This window comes from Diorhabda carinulata, chromosome 1 (assembly GCF_026250575.1).
Source record: "Diorhabda carinulata isolate Delta chromosome 1, icDioCari1.1, whole genome shotgun sequence".
Taxonomy (NCBI): domain Eukaryota; kingdom Metazoa; phylum Arthropoda; class Insecta; order Coleoptera; family Chrysomelidae; genus Diorhabda; species Diorhabda carinulata.
In genome coordinates this window covers 29,186,622-29,204,776 of record NC_079460.1, presented here as the reverse complement: position 1 = coordinate 29,204,776, position 18,155 = coordinate 29,186,622, and the positions used below count along the sequence as shown (strand labels likewise).

Here is an 18,155-nt window from a genome sequence, read left to right as displayed (position 1 = left end):
ATTTTGAGCAAGATCATTTTTTTGTAAACATTCAATGACGGTAATTATATATTAAAATTTGGGTTTTTAAAAACAAAAATTATAATTATAATATATGTTTATTAAGCAACGTTAGAACAAAGAATGAATTATTAAAAGAAATACAGTTTTTATTATCTTCTGCGTTTCCACGAAGTCATCACATTTCTTATTTGCTGTCAGCTGTTACTTCATATGTTACTCGGTTCACTAGTTTTTAAATAACTTCATTGTTCAAAAATCTGTTTTGAATATTGGTGATTGATACTCAATTCTTCTCTTTTTCAATGACTGGTCACTTCTTAATTCCAATATATGAATTTCAATTGTAACCAGGTATCCAATAATTTCATCTCAGTTTATCTAAAGAGTACTTAATAATTGATAAAATAGGGAAAATATCAACACACATTTATTAATAATCCAGAGGGTAATAGGAACTAATCATTTGAAAAGTACGCTTAAGGGAACTGTCGATTTTTTTGTTGATAATTTTATACATATTCACTTCATTTGCATTGTTCCATTTCATCACTTCAAGATTGATATTATTATTAAGAAATATTGAGGCTTTGTTTTCATAAAAATACTCGCAGGAAATTCTTATTTATGTTTTTACCGATTGAAACGTATGCCTCGTAGTGGTAATATGATATTTTAGAAGACAAGAAGACGTTGTATGTTTCAAAGGCTTTCTGAATTTGGTGAGAAATTCGCTCAAATCGATAGCTTTCTAAAATACTGCATTGTTACTTCGTTCATATATTCCAAAACTTTATTTTATACCCTCTCTCAGATGTCTATAACAAAACTATAATATAGTGGTTGAATAAAATCAGTTCTATATAATATATATTTATTCTTTTTATTGAGTTTACTTGAAAACTTGAAAAAAAATACATTCATTCATTGAAAACTTGCTTGTCTGTTTCAATATGTTCAATGTACTCAAGTACTTTGAACAACAACAACAACTACTTCAACTGAGTACTCCATTTTTTTGTTGTATATGTTGAGCCATACAAGGAAATTATTACATTAGGCGAATGAATTCCCGTGTACCACTATTTCATGATAAGACCTTGAACTGACTACACTTTACCTTTAATTCGTAACAATGGAGATGTATTCTAGTAATATGTGGCGTACATTGGATAATTTGGTAGGAAATTTATGTTATTGTTGGAGAAAATGTGCTCTGGATTCCCCCTTACTGTTTAATGTGACTGAAATAAATTTGATCTGTTGAAAGTGATAACGCAACACCTTTTTATTTCCTAAAGTTTGGTAGATATTCCAGGTCCTTTCATGATATATGCGATTCTTTAATATACCTATTCGTAATAAATTTGACATATTCACCTTAGTTTTAAATACACTACCTACTATGAACCTATATTATGTTGGTTATGGAAAATTGGAATACAAAGGAAAATGGATTACTACTACATAAAGTAATCGAAATAATACTGTTGAAATTGTGATGTTAAGAAACAACTTTACTTTAGTGATTAGAAGACGTGAATACTGGTCTTTATTTTCGTTCTAGTTGTGATAAACGCGACATAAAAATTAACATGTTATCTGATGAAAGCTTTCTCGTCATATACAAACTACCAGTTTAGAATAGAGTCAGTGTAGATCACAACTACTCTGCGTGCAATTTTATAGAATACATTGACAAATGAAAAATAATTTCGACATATTGAGTTACTCACCCAAATTTATTAGTAACAAAACTGGGACTGAACAAATAAAACTGATTGGATAAAGCACTCCATGACAGATTAAATTATGTCAGTTTTGTAAATCTAAGATCCAAAAAGCAAAAGCTTACATTCGAATTCAATGCTATTAGCGAGTATCTAATTTGAATCAAATGAGCTAATTCAGCAATATCCACTTTTGTTTATACTTTATCACTGGATATTGCTTTTCTATATTTTCTCATATTATCAAATCAGATACCTACTTATTTTCTCAAAAAAATACATATTGTATTGTCCTCGTGGTCTGTGGGATATTATTCATCAATGTGCTACTTTATATATAGTCCAAAACACTACTAAAGATTATCCAGGATACATATCCCGTGACAAATGCGTATACAACCGTAAATATACACAACGGATATAAAGTCTCAAATAAATTTCTCACCTAAACTATGCTGCAATTTATAAATATCTTAAACCTGACAGTTTGTCCTAAATTGGAGCTGCAGACAACGAAGTCAATAAACTTCTCAATAATTAGACATCTGCTTTCTGCAAACTCTAGTATGCACTCAGGAGACTCTAGTGTATTTCTATCCCTAGAAGTACGAAAAATACCCATACAAATTATATTGTGGAACTAAATATTTCGATATCGATGAGTTTTAATAGCTTCATTAGACAATTATTACGAGTGTATTTTAACACTTATACTGACCATAACAAATTATTTTTTTATATGTATCAATAGAAGAGATTTCGAAATATAATACAACTGAAAAATGCAAATGAAAAATGGTTAAGAAGGCCATTATAGTAGTATAGTAGAGTATTATATAGAAAGTCATTATAGGCCATTATAGTCAGTACGGTATATAATGACATTGGATTCTTACACGAACAAGAAATAATACATCAAGCTTGATTTTTTGGTTAAGTGATAGCTTTATTACAAAAATGTAATGAGAACATTGCCAAAAAATTCACAAAGAAAAAATTAATTATGTAGGTGGCCCGTAACTGAATACACTCCTACACAGGTTCATGTATCGAAAAAGGGGATTATCTATATATGCTTGTAGCACTCCTTTATAAGCAACTCCAATTTCATGAGTAAAAAATATTCTGTCTTGTCTCTCCTGCGTTAAAATATCTTTTATAATTTACTTGTGTACATCTGTTAACTTCATAGTCATAGTACAGACAAAATTTTCTTGTTCACTTAAAGTAAGTATATTATGCAGCACATGGTATGAGATACACTAGATTCAACTATTTGTGCAATTGTCTCAGTTCATGAATAAGGGCAAAGTTTTGTGTCAAACTACTATTTAAATGTATCTTATTCGTTAAAGCGTACCTAAGTAATTGAAGTTTTTATCATTCAAATTTGTTAACAGTATTCTTTTTGAATGTAATAAATCAAACTGAGAACCTTGTAAAGAACTATAGAGTAAAAGAATTCAAATTGAATATGAATTAAATGGAATAATTGTGTACCTTTTTGTATCTCATTTTCAAGAAACAAAATAAATATTCATTTATTCTTACGAATTAGAAGGGGCGGCTACGTTAAAAAACGTCTATTTTGAATTTAAGTTACAATTGCGTTTCAGTCTAATGGGTTCGTTAAGATGAAATTATTTGAAAAAACAAAATTATTAGATTTTTCTAACAACTCATTTGAAATTTGGGCAAATTATCTTCCCATTGAACAGTTTGTATTTGATGTCTTGAATTATGTATAACAATACATTACAAATTACATTTAATATATTACCAATCAATCAAATTCCTTAATATCACTTATCTGTTAGCAGAAGATTATCATGAACTTAACACTGAAAGTTGAACACTTTTATCCAGGATAAATAATATCCAGGAAGTATTAAGGTGAGTTCGTCTCATAAGACCTCTTGAAATAGAATAAGAAGTACATACGTTCTGTGATATGGAAATAAAGTGAATGACATAACCTTTTTTTAATGTGTCTAGCATGTTCAGTAATCTAATACTCTAGAGACTACTAAAATATACTTTTTTGCTTCGAAAAAAATTGTAATCTTCAATTTTAAAATGAACTTTCCATGACTAATCAAAAGTTCAAGTTCAGTCAACAATTGTAAAAAATATCTCACATAACTGTCAAAAAAATGAACACATGGAGAATTTTTTCTGAATTTTTAGAGTAGATAACCATGAATTTCAATAAATATAATAAATAAAATAAAACAAATAAAATGTAATAATAATTTCTCCGCTCTTACAATTGGATATTAAGTAAAAACATATAGGGAGTCATCACAACTAGGACTTACATATTCAAGTCATAAACATTGATGAATAAAAATTCTTCTGCTCTGCATATTCAAAATCTGGATTTAGTGCAAAAATTTACCCACCATTAATGCGTAGATTCTTGGTAGATTGTTGGTATCTGCTTTCATAAATCCGACATTTATCATTTGTTTTATCAAATAAATGACTAAATAGCAAAGTACACGAGCACTTATAATAAAATAAACATCATTCCAAAGATATTTAGTTGTTTACGTGTTTCATGATTTTACGAGTATAGTAAACAACGTTTACGGTGGTTTGAATTTTCAATTAGAGATAATAATACATCACTCAATAAGTTGTGAGAAATACACATTTTATCAAGAAACGATTTGATCCATCAATTTAGTTTCCTTCAAGAGCAATATAATCATTCTAACACTTCTTTAACTTCTCGATGCCGTGCTTGTAAAAGGATTTGTCTTTTACATCAAAATAGGCTTCAGTTTTAGCAATTGCTTCTTCATTTGAGCTGAATTTCTTACCGGCGAGCATGTTTTTGAAATTAGCGAATAGCCAGTAGTCACTAAAGAGCAGATCTGGTCTATACGGTGGATGAGGAAGCAATTCGAAGTGTAATTCGTTCAATTTAACCATCGTCGCCATCCATTTTTGAATGGGTGCATTGTCTTGGTGACACAGTGGTTTTCTCTTCGACATATGAGACCGTTCTTCCTTGACTTTTGCAGTCAAATGATCTAAAAACTGTGATATTCACTATTTATTGCCTCTCCCGTTTGGAGACAGTCGATGAACAATATTCCATGCGCTTCCCAAACACCAGAGCCATAACCTATATAGCTGACTGTTGTGCCTTGGGACGCTTCGGACGCATTCCACTCAGATGTTGATCGTTTTTATTCCTGAGTGAAGTGATGGATGCTTGTTTCATCCATTGTCTCATATCGACGCAAAAAATTATTATTACGTGTAAACATGGCCAAACACTGCTCTGAATCATCAACACGTTGTTTTTGATCGACTGTGAATAATTTTACGACCACGTTTAAATTCGGCAAATCAATAACAAATGGTTCTTTTCGATGGAGCAGATTCCGGATAACACTTTTGAAACCATCACCGAGCTTGTAGAGTATTTTTTTCCATCAATAGGCAATGATAAATCAAAACACGAAACTGTTTTAAATCCATTCCTTGGAACATAACAAAAGTAGCTTGACTTAAATGGCTCCCTCTGCATTGTAGTCGCTTCGACGCAAATGCTGTGCAGGGACACATTAGGTATTCTATTGTCTCTTTCTCTTCACTTTTTTCTAAGTCTAGAGCCTACTGTGCAGTGACCGGTAATCACTACTACGACCCTTCTGATCGAGGCTTTCCCATAGCCTAGCAGTTCTGTTGTCTTCCTCTTCTGTAGCTCGTTTTATTGCCCGAAGCTCGGCCTGTAGTATGTTGCAGCCATTTCTAAGCCTCAAGGATTCCCTTATTTCCAGAACTTCAGAGTATACTCCCGTTTCCGTCCGTTCGTCCTTTACGGACCCGTCCGTTAAGATCGAGTTACTTACTGTTCCTGGGTTCTCTTCCCAGTCCTCTCTCGTTGGTATTAGGATGTTCAGGTCTATATCAAAAGTCAGTATGGCGGTAGTGTAGTCGGTCTACTGTATCCGCCTATGGCTGCTAGCCTTTGCACCTTGGCGAGTTTTTCCGCATATGTCTTTTTATTCATGGCCTCCCACCACACTACGGCTCCGTAAGTTATAATGTGTCTTACAACCTCTGTATACAGCCATTGTATAAGCTTTGGTTGTAGTCCCCATTTTCTTCCAAACATCTTCCTACAAATGTAGAAATCGTTGATTCCTTTTTTCATCCTATCCTCCACATTCCTTTCCAGGAAAGCTTTGAGTCTAGGATTAATCGCAGATATTTCGCCTCAAGCGAGAGGGTCAGAGTTTGCCCCTTCAATTTTGGTAGCCGAAAATTAGGTATCTTGTATCTCCTAGTGAACACAATCAGTACGGTCTTTTCGAGGTTGACTCCAAATCCATTGTATTCTGCTCAATCGATGATTTCCATGAGAGATGCCTCCATCAAATCGCTTAGCGTCTGTGGGTGCTTGCCTATGACGAGTAGCACGACGTCATCGGCATAAACTATTATCTTCACTCCTTCATTACTGATTTTCTCAGGATTTCCTCAATTACTATTAACCACAATAATGAGGATATTACACCACTCTGTGGTGTGCCTCTGGTAGTCCTCTTTTTGGTTATGATTTCTCCCATTTCCGAACTCATCTGCCTGGTCTCCAGCATGCATACCAGCCAGTTTGAGATGGTATCGTCAACCTTGTGATTTTCCAGAGCTCTCCTGATTGATTCCGTTTTGACGTTGTTGAATACTCCCTCTATGTCCAGGAATGTACTCATAGTGTATTCTTTTCTTTCAAGGGATTTTTCAACTGTTCTCACTACTTGCAGAGCGGATTTCCCTTTCAGGTATGCATGTTGAGCTATGCACTGCTTTTCTATTTCTGTATCTTCTTTGACAACTTGATCCAGTAGCTTTTCTAGTGTCTTTTGCAGAAATGATGATAGGCTTATGAGTCTGTAGTCCTTCGGTTTGGTGTTGCTTGGTTTACCCGATTTGAGTATGAGTTCTGTGCGACATTACAGTCACCCAGGCTTGCTCCGGACTATCCGCAACCAGTGGACGCGCCCGGTGGCGTGCGAAAAGCGCCAAAAAATAAATCATTGAGTGCCTAATCTAGACTATATGGTGAATTTTCCATAGACTCGAAGTAATGGGTGCTAAGAAATCTAATAGTTCGAGGACCTGTGTTATGAAAAATAATTCGCTCTGTTTTTCAAATTTTTCCATCAATAATAGTTGTTCAATTCGAAATTGATAGTCTTATATTTCTCTAGCATCTCTCCTCCACATCACCGGTAATATGCCAAAAACAGACAGTCATTTGCTTTGATTTGCTCCTTCTACGAAGATCTTATTAAGTATAGTTCGTCTGAAAGACCCACACTGTGCTTGCTATTTTGTTTTGGATTCATAATATTTTATTCATGATTCGTAATTTGTATTCCTGTTGATTCTAATCTAGTTTAGTACTAATGGACAAATATACCTCAATCTCACGGTATATCACATAACGAATTATTCAATCAATTTTAGAGAATCTCTATAGTTTTTATCCTAGAATAAGCAGTAACGGTCACGTTTGAGGTGAAAGAGTTTTTAACAGTGCGGTAGGATTTTCAAATAACTTCAAATAACACTAATCGCACTCAAATGATAAAATTGTGTTGGATTATGCTCAACGTTGAAAAGTTCATATCACAACCAGTATTACCAATGCCATAAATAAACACAGCAATCCTCGTACATTCTTTTTTTCAGTACAAACTATCACAAGAACACCTGAATTCGTGTTACTATAATTGAGGTAACCAAATTATACTGACTTCTCGACGATATATTTTTGTAAAAAACTTATTGTGATTACTTAAACAAGAAATCTGTCAATACATCTTTTAGTTATTCATAAATAATAAATGAACATTCGTTGAACATAATTATAATAGAGTATGAGCAGGAAATACACTTATTCGTCTAAAGAACCAAAAAACTGACAGAAAATACATCAACTCTAAATTTAAGAGGTGTATTTGTTTCTTTTCCTGCTCTAATCAGAAGAATTTGTGATATAAACATATCGGAAGCATCAAGGGTTATTTTATATATTGGGTTAGTTCTCCAATATGCATAGCCTGTAAATTTATTCAATCGAAACCTAGATAAACTAGAAATTAAAATTTCTAGGTATCAAAGAATTTTTTAAAATGGAACAAATTGATTTCTAATTTTATATTGGTGACTTTGAGTTATCTGGAATACGATAATACACTCATTATAGAAGATGTTGTCAATTAGGAAAAAGTTAATTCAAGCCATTTCAATCGAAATATTATGTATATTGTATATTCATGATTCAAATTCATTATAGAGGATCTTTATTCAATTGAGTGGTGCTGCTTAAAAATATGTATGACACATATAAACGTCAAATATATTTTAAAATTAATACGTGCACAAGGGATAATAATTTCGGTCAGAATAGGAAGACTGGATTTCCCGCTTGGATTATTTGCAAATCATGGCGTATCCCGCGAAATGTATATCTCTGTTAGGATCCAACCATTTCCCTAAAATTAGAGCAATAACTGTATTATTGTCATTTAGAAATTTCGCGAAACATCGTTCGTTACGAATATATTTGTAGAAATTTGTTAATTCATGTAAAAGCGTATGTTAACGCGTTTCACAGAAATAGAAAATTGTTTTGTTTTTTTCAGAAACATCTATCCAAATTGTTTAATTAATAGGCAACACGTTCAGTGAGTATGAAACTCATGTAATATGTAACAAAGCCTAAAAATATCATCAAAATTCTGTTGATTAGTTATTAATAATTGAATATTGTCGATTCCACATGGTGATATTGTGACAATAATAAAACGTTGGTTGATTTTTTTTTCAATCATTCAAACATGTTATCTATATGAAATTTGGAGAATAATGTTTGCTTCTCATTTAAAATATTTTCTCATTTTATATATGAAAGTTCAGAGGAATATGTTGGTAGGTTTTTATTGTACATACATACTATAAATGGAATAAAGTCACCACATATCGTATTCATCAGTTTCTATCCAATTAAGCATTTTTTTAAGATAATTTTCTATTCGGTCTCACAATTTCACAATTATTGTCAGTATTAAAAACTCATATATCTCATACATGTTAACAAAAGCACTAACACACATTTACACATTTTTTCTCCTGGTCATTTTTGTTAGTGGCAGATTCCTTCTTTCTGATAACTTTCAATTAAGTATTCGGTAGCAATATAAGTAAGTACTCAGCACGAATGACCCTTATAGTACCATCAAGACCCAACTGAAAACGTGGCAGCAGAAGAGAACAAATGATTAAGGTTACAGGTTCGCTGCCTATTTTCACATCTCACAAAGACCTGAGGTACTAAAGTAAAACAAAAATGTTCACGCAAACAGACACGGGGAATGTGCGGAAATTAGAAGACATTCACCTTTATTAACGGTATGTGTGATTATCGAGACAGAATAAATCTTAACCCGCATAAGTTACAACAAGACAATCCACCATGGAATATTATAAAAGGGACAACTATGAGGAAATAATTCTTAGCGATTGTTGAAAAGGTCTCAAAATCCGAGTGCCAACTTGCATATTTATGATTCAGTTCAAATACATATTGCTACTTAAAAGACGTTAATTGTGAAGAAGAATTTCAGTAAACATGTAGATCATCAGATAATGCTAGATAATGGGATTATTACGATTCCCTTTGATACTGCGAGTGTTGTTGACTTTCATTCACCTGAATTTTTATTTTCAATTGGATGAGAGAGGAGAAATTTATACGTTATTTGAATTAATAATACTTGTATTTCTATTGATATTCTTAACATTATTCAACTACTTGAACATTTTTAAAAATTGAGATATAAGCGAGACAGTCGAATAATTATACTTTGTAGCGCTCCAGTAGATAAACCGGTTTTTTTTTTTTGAGGTAATGATAATTTGAAATAATAAATGAGGTAATGAGGCGCAAAATGCACACAAGCTATCTAACAGAAGGAAATACCAAAAATATATTCTTTGGCAAGGTGCAAATGTTTCAACAGATGTTTTATACTAAAAAACTTTATTTCCAAAATCATATTAAACTCAATATTATAAAAGTACAATATCTCAAAAGAGAAGCATTTTTGCATTAAATATTCCCACAAGAAACGCTTGGAGCCACGGTAAAAACATTGTTTCTCACTTTCGCAATTTATTTAAACACTTTACACTACACTAAACTGCGTTAAACAAACCATCCAACGAAGTTTTCAAAATTTCTAGAAAATAAAGAATCAGAACAAATATATAAATAGACCTTCCTACAAATTGATTCAAAAGAAACAATGTAAAAAAACATCGAACGAATTCCGCAGTTTAAACAAAATATATCAAACGTGCCACACTTTAGCCGAATTTCAGAATTCCATTATAACCGGACAGGGCGGACTTCATGTAGAGTACAAGTTCAAAACAATATGCTACCGGAGCAAAACTGTACAATGTACAGACCTGTTTGATATGATTTTTGAATTCAATTTTGTCATTTTAACCTAATTCTAGTTTTCGTCTATCACTTTTGAACATTTTCACAAAATAATATGGCATTTGCACCTAATTATTGAGTTAAATTTATCTCTTTGAGAAAAATTTCAAACAGGAAATGAAAACCTCACAACATCTTCATAGCATTACACGTATATAATGAATTCTTGTCTCTACTATTTCCTAGATCCAACATTCGGAATCGAATCAACTCAAACACTCTCAAAAGAATTCTATAAAATATTAGTATTTCGGGAAATAATATCGAATGTCAATAGTCGATTTCAACCGTATACCTTACCCCATAAAGTAGATGGAATCTATATAAACGTCCTGTTACTTGCCTTTCTTTTTGTCGATATGTTTTGGCTCTAACAATGATTAGAAACATTTTTTGAACAGTGTGTTCGCAAACTTGAGAAGACTTGACATAAAATATAACATGGTAATCCGATAAAATTCGTGCGATCTTAAAAAATAGGAAGATTTGAAGAGGTAAAAAATTGATGATCATATGCTCATAAGATAATATATATATATATATATATATATATATATATATATATATATATATATTAAATAAAACAGTTTGTAAATTGCAAACGTTTCGTTCGTTTATTTAATCATTATCAAGGTTCAACATCATATGTATTGTCGATTATTTCTGAGAATGTTAACATTCGGAAGTGCGTCACTTTCGAAATTTTCAAATATCGTTTACACTAGAATGATTGTGTTAACTTATTAGTAAAAAGTTGGTCACTAACATAACCTGAAGGAATAGAATAATGAGAATAAGGGCGCTATTATTCATTTTTCCATGTACATCAGTATATAATCAAAACGAAGTAAGAAACTTTAACTTGAAATATTCAATGCATATAATTCAGAATATGACATAAACAAATAAATCTCATGGAAGGTGAAAAAAAAAGGTTTTTAAACTACATTGTTATCCTAGAGTGGTAGTAGATGGCATACAGCTGGTATATGGATAGATAGTGCAGTTCTCAGACGATTCAGGACAATTAAAATTAAAAAAAAGCAAAATTTGTCTCCAGTGGAGTTGCAAGCCGTTATTCGATTTTTATGTGTGAAGAGTGTGTCCGGCTCTGTCATATCTTATCAACAATAAGTAACGAAATGGTGTCGCTTTTTTCAATCAGGATATAAAAAAAATTGGTATCGAAGGAAGTGATTAGGCAAGTTCTCCTACGACAGAAATCAACAGGGAACTAGGGATGAAATTAAGAAAGTTACAGAGAAAAAAAGTACTAAAAAGAGGAATGTGAAAATAGATGCAAAAATATGTATTTTCCACTAATAGACTAGAATCATAAGATCACAAAGATGTGAGAACATCAAATAATCGTTTTTGATGTAAATATAGGTATGGAATTCTAATTCCATCCTGAGATTAATTTTTCTAATGATTCAACTTCAACGAGAAGCAAACACGATTTCGGCTATATTGCAAGTCATAATTGCAACCTGAATAGATTTCTCCTCAATATTGTTCTATAGAGATAACGGTAATTGAAATTTATCATTTGAGATTTTGGTACAGCTTTGATTGGCATGGCTGATTTTTCGATCTTGCCGAAAGTGAAAACACCTGATACAGTGTTATAAAATTTGAGTAAAATGCATTCAACTCATTTTCTGAGTTCTCAGTGCTCGTTCTATTATTTAAGTTACATAGTTCATAATTTTTCTTCTACCCTTATTATAAATGAAATGAAAATAGAAAATGAAAATAGAAATCCAATGGATTTTGTGAGTGATGTGTTATTTTATTTATGAAATTTTCGACGTTATATTTTTCTGAAAAACTACAAAATTCATTTGATTTAAAATCTATTAAAATCATCACATAATTTGAATATATATATATAAATTTTTTTTGTTGCAGTTTCTCCGATGATTTGGGTCCCAAATCAGTTAGTAGGAGCTCCTGCTGGTACAGACGTTACAATCGACTGCCACACTGAAGCATATCCCAGAGCCATTAGCTATTGGGTGTACGAGAACGTCATGCTCCTTCCTACTAAGAAGTATGGAACTGAAACGATGGAAAACAGCTACCGGGCGCACATGAAATTGACGGTGCGAAACCTACAGGAAGGAGACTTTGGCAACTATCGATGCATCTCCAAGAATTCTCTAGGGGAGACTGAAGGATCCATCCGTCTATACGGTAAATAAAATATACCTCTACCGGCTACAGAATTTGTCGTTTCAATATTATTTATTCCAAATCTCGACTATTAAATTCGTTTTCATATTTAATCTTTAAATTTTATACAAATTAATTTTTTAGCTGACGGTGTCACTAGTTATTCAAGCAGCTTTATCAATTGAATTGTTCATTAGATCTTCATATGTTGAAATTATACTTTAAGAAACTCAATTATATGTGGTATTTGATAGAGCATTGCATCTGAAACTTTTTGATGAACTATTTAGCATTAACTTTTTTTTAATGTAGTACTACCATATTAGAAAATTATTGACATGAAATAAAACCTGTTTATTATTAATTTGATTTGCAAATTATTTGCAAATTGTGCAAAGGAATTCAGCCAGAGACAATCAGGCGAACTAGTGGCCAGGTAGCTGATTTTTAGCTTTTCAAAATCCAACAATCGTTTGTAATAGCATTAGAGTTCTCAAGTTCAAGTTCTTTCGCTTTAGGGATGTTTAGTTATTCACGTATTATTTTATATGAACATGTAACAATCGAAATTCTTCTGCAAGCAATATATGAGTTGTATAAAATCCGGAATAAAACTATTATTGTTTATCTTGGTTACTAAACACGTATTTAAATTAAAGTTGTACGTTGTACGTTGCAATTAATTTGGAATTTTCTTCGGCAGCCTCTAAACTTCAGCCCTATCTAAGTAAAAGATGCAAAGGTATGTAGCCTGTAGAGATATTGAAGAGCTCTGATTGCGTAAGTTGATGACCCTTGAATATTATCACTTCGTTCAGTCCGATATCTAGAGTAGGTACCAATTCAAAGTTCAAAAAGTGAAAATATCATTAACTCTCTTGAAAATGTCGGAATATTATATTTTGTTGCTGATAATATCTACTTATATATTCACTTTCTGAGGATCCTAGTGTTACGAACAAGTCCACGAGATGAGAGCTGGGGCATATATGGAGTTTGTGCAAGCGTCCTAGGATTCCCAGGCGCATGAAAACTAAAACGAATTGGCTACGAGGCAGCATCACCGACACAGGATCGGTCCAAAGACCCTCTCATTCGGATAGCTTTTGTCAGATGTCGCAATGACAGTGTATATGTGGATGGAGACGTGAATGGGAAAAATATACTCTGCAGGTAGACACGGGAGCAACTAGACACGGTCTGATAAGCTCCAAAAAAAGCTACAACCCACCAGGATGCGAATATGGACCGCCACAGATGAAAGTGCCAACGTTCAATGACACAAATTCAATTTGCAATTGGTGCAGAAAAGTTCACACATGAGGTAATCTTAGCTGATATTTAGACGTAGTCGTAGCTGATATTGAAGAAGATATGATTCTGAAAATTCATGTAATGGTTTCCAACTGAGCTTTAAAAGCAAAACCATTAAAGTGGGTTGTGAAGAAGTATTCCTTTATCCATCTGAGAGTGACACAGTATTGTTAGTAGTTGTATAGGAAGATACTGTTCTACACGCATAAAGCGAAACCATGATAGTAGCGCGGCTACTGGTGGTCATGGAAGAAGGTACACCGGTTATGATGTCGTGTGATTAATTTAAACGATTACCAGATTACCATCAAACAGGGAACTAGGGCAGGATACTGCGCACTAGTAACGTCTAGTCCTCCAAATGACAATAACCGACAATTCCCATGACCGATTCGAACAGATGATATTAGTAGCTGGTCAATCCTTGAATTGAGCTGAGAAAAGGATAATGAGGGTATTTCTCTTGCGGTATCGAAACTTATTTGTATCAAAAGGAGGGTAGAACATCGGCGGTCAAACACAAGATCGATACTGGTGATGACAAGCCAATTAGACAATCAGTTCACAGACTATCAAGAGCAAAGAGAGAGGAAGCTGAAACAATAATTCGAGAGATGGAAGAGTAGAGAGTAATAGAAACATCTACTAGTCTATAGGTGTACTGGTAGTGCTCCCCAAGATAAAGGATGGAACAACCTACTTGGCAAGAAATGACAAGATTCTTACCGGCACTAATAGCTTATTAGGCTTAGTAGGACTCCCTTGTCCTGAGAGAGCCTTTAAAAAAAAATCCTTGAGAATGATGATGGCTCCGATAAGAGAAGATAGCTAGTCATTCCCAGAATGAGAGTAGCCGAGGTACTGAAGAAGTTACACGAAAGTCCATCAGGAGGTCATCTAGGAATGAGGAAAACCGTTTGGCGAGTCCGTGAAAGTTTTTATTGGAGCAGCTCCGACGATAAGGTGAAGGTGTTAAAATGTACGACTTTTGCTACGAGTAATAGACCACATCGCAAGAGAAAGGCACCCATGAAACAGTATAATGCTGGAAGTCCTTTCGAAAGGATTGCTTCAGACACCGTTGGACCATTTTCGAAGACAAAAAGTGGTGGTAGATAAATCCTAGTTGTGATGGATTATTTTGGGAGGAGATTTATGCGATCCCAGGCGTTCCAGGAAATCTGTGACCAGCTAGGAATGAAGAAGAAGACCAGGAAGACCGCATTACACAATCAGATGGAATGGTCGATAGAATGGACAAAACCATTGGCAGATATCTGCCAAAGACCACCAGAGAGATTGAGATCAGTATCTGTCTTTATTTGCAATAGCTTATCAATCTACCATTAATCAATCAACCGGTGGAACCCCTTCCAAAATTCCAAAAACAACAATTTCATAAACTTCTGCTTGTTATAAAAATCCTCGGAGCCAAAAGACTTTTTCATTCCTTAAGCTCCTCCGCTCACTCTACTGATTTCTAAACAATGGTTTGAAATGAAATTCATACTACCCGGACTAACATGAATTATTGAAATGTGTGAATTGAACTGTAAGTGCAGTTTTTGTAACGAACGTAAAATACTGTTTTCCAACAGTGTGTTCCATACAATATTTATCCTAATTCTGAATAGGATGTACTCGTAACTATTTGAACTCATATTTAGAGTACTAAATACGTCTCTACCAACATCTTTCGTAGATACCTTTTGAATCTTATAGTGAATATCGTTGAAAAAGCGCAAAACCAAGTTAGTGACAAAAATTCGATATTTGGATTTTGGCGGCAGTCTATCGATCGAATCATCGAAAATCTGTGTGCAGTGACTCTTAACTGCTAATAAATGAAGTATTATATGGATAATTTGTTTATTCAGGGTAGTATTCGTAATGTTTGGTCATTATGAATAATCATTTTCACAATTTTGCAATTCAATGAATTTCTGTTTCCTTACAAGAACTCATCATATTGTCCAATTATTATTAATACTAGTAGTACTTCAGTGGGCATTTTGATTAATTAGTAACAATTAAACAGCGTGCATGTAATATGATTCCCGTTGGTCAATCAGCATCTATTCTATTTTCAATCCCCATACGCTGCGAGTAGATGAGTTCCCGAATGTTTCTAGATCTCGCCAAGCATTACGTTCGCATTTACGTGGATTGTTTATATTCTATAGCTCTATATTCTTTGTATGTTATCTAACATATGCTCTACAAACGTTTATTGTATTTTACCTTAAACTGAGCTTGAGTTAATCATTTAATAATAATTTTTTACTCATAGGAAGAAAAAGTAGCTTTTTGCGATTCTTCAAATTTCTGTATATAGAAAGATTTTGCACAATCATCCAACATCACAAATAGTATGTATATTAATATTTATTGAAAACTATGTTGATACTTTTTGGAAACTGCTCAGTGAATGATTTTTTCTGTTATTTTTTATCTAAAATTCATAATAAGCAAAATTCCATACTATATCTAGGAACACTTTTGTCACATTTGTATGATATTAAATTCGATTTCCGCTGGTGAGAAACTTTATTGAAGGAAATACACACTATTCATTTAACGGTGTTCCGAAATGTTTCCAATTTCGTGAGGATCTATCATATTAGAGAGTTATCTCGACAATCACAGTTGAGATTCTTTAAATACAATTGTCAATCCAACTTTCCGTACACATAGAAAAATATTATGACATTGATATGACTTCAACAGAGATCTAAGTTAAAAATATTTTTTTTCTAGAGTGGAATTGATGACTTGAATTATTTGTCATGATTTCTCAATTCTCAATAAAGAAAGGTTGATTCCTATAAGCAATTTCACCAACTAAATTTGGTTTTGACCTTAATTTTCATGAAGTATCAACATATTACAAGGAAGTTTCTGAGCTAAAACTGGCTAGTTCTGTGGCGCAGAAATATAACTTTTATGTATATGATCAGCAAAGATCGGAAGGTTAGGCGATTCTTAACAATACTTCAAGTACCTACATTCAACAGATATTTGACAAAAACCACCTAACTATCGATTCAGTTGTAAGAAAACAGATGCATATTGTGATAAACATTTGATTATTATCGTAGAATTATGTACTGTTAAATTTGTGTTTCGGATCACGCTTCAAATTGATTAATAAGGAAATCTAAATGTCTACATGTGACAACACCAAGATAAGTTTAGATTGAGAAAAATATAGTGAGGAAATGAAAAAGGACAAAGATGATATACATATGCATTATATAAGATTTTTACTTACTAACACACATTATCCATTGAATATAGCGAGGAAAACTAATAGACTATTTTCCACTTATGCTTGAGCCATAGTGAAGTATTTATTGTAGATTTCCAGTTTTGTCATTAAATCGTATTGACTTTGATGCATGAATATTTCATGCATCATCCTGTTTAATCTAATAAAAATTAATAAAAGAAAAATAAAGAGATTTAAGACATTTTGTTTATTACAATTAAATTCTGCTACAATAGTTATTTTTAAAGATTTCTCAAAATAAAACATAGTAACTGCCTTTAAAAACGATATATATTTAATGAAGAGTTGTCATGTTAGCGTCTAGTAAATGATAGTTGAGTTTTCTATCCTCATTACCCATTTTTTTATCGTACAATTAATTCATTGTGAAAAGCTTGTTTATTTATTTATCGCGCTTAGAGGAAGGAGACAATAGAATTTTCAACAGATTAACTAGTTTGATAGTGTTGATCTCAAAAAATATTCACGGGATGCACAAAAGTGTAAATTATAGTCAAATATGGAATTAAATGGAATAAACTCGAAAAGTTATTGGTACAGGACGTTTAAAAAGAATGGATCCACTCCAAGATCATCGTCCTAGGCTTTTTTGCTCAAACAAAATCAATAATTTTTTGTCTCATCTTTTCCCTCATCAATATAAAAATTCTGCCTTTCTTATATATAGATTATTCCAACGTTCTAGTTGTCTGAAGATGCTAATTCGAATCTTTGTGAGAGTATTAACTATCCATAGCGTCATTAGACTATTATTTTTTCTTGTAAATATTTTGTTAGGATACATAACTCTCAGAGTAAATTTATTTTAATAAGCTGTTATCTCTGAAGTAATCTCGTTTTCTAAGAGAACAAAAGTCTTATTTTACAAATGGTTAGCTAAATGAAAGAACAAATATTCGCTCTTTGGAATACCTAGAAGATAAAACAGGTCATATTTTTGAAATACTGCTAATTAACATAGAATTGCCATACGGTGGCCTTGGTAAAAATTGCGCCATCTCTTTTTCTCCCTAGCGAGAAGATTCGTTCTCTAGAACGAGTTGAATATTATTATGATAAATACCGTAGAAATTGGGATTGCTTAAAAATGGGGAATATACACATCAACTGTTACAGC

General features: G+C 32.7%; 1 protein-coding gene across 1 annotated transcript in view; it reads left to right on the top strand.

The window, feature by feature from the left end:
• LOC130890665 (lachesin) overlaps positions 1–18,155 on the top strand; it is a 397,611-nt gene that overhangs the window by 301,498 nt on the left and 77,958 nt on the right. Inside the window, exon 6 of the mRNA XM_057794881.1 lies at positions 12,172–12,456. Coding sequence (XP_057650864.1) covers positions 12,172–12,456 — 285 coding nt within the window. The remainder of the gene's footprint in view (positions 1–12,171; positions 12,457–18,155) is intronic.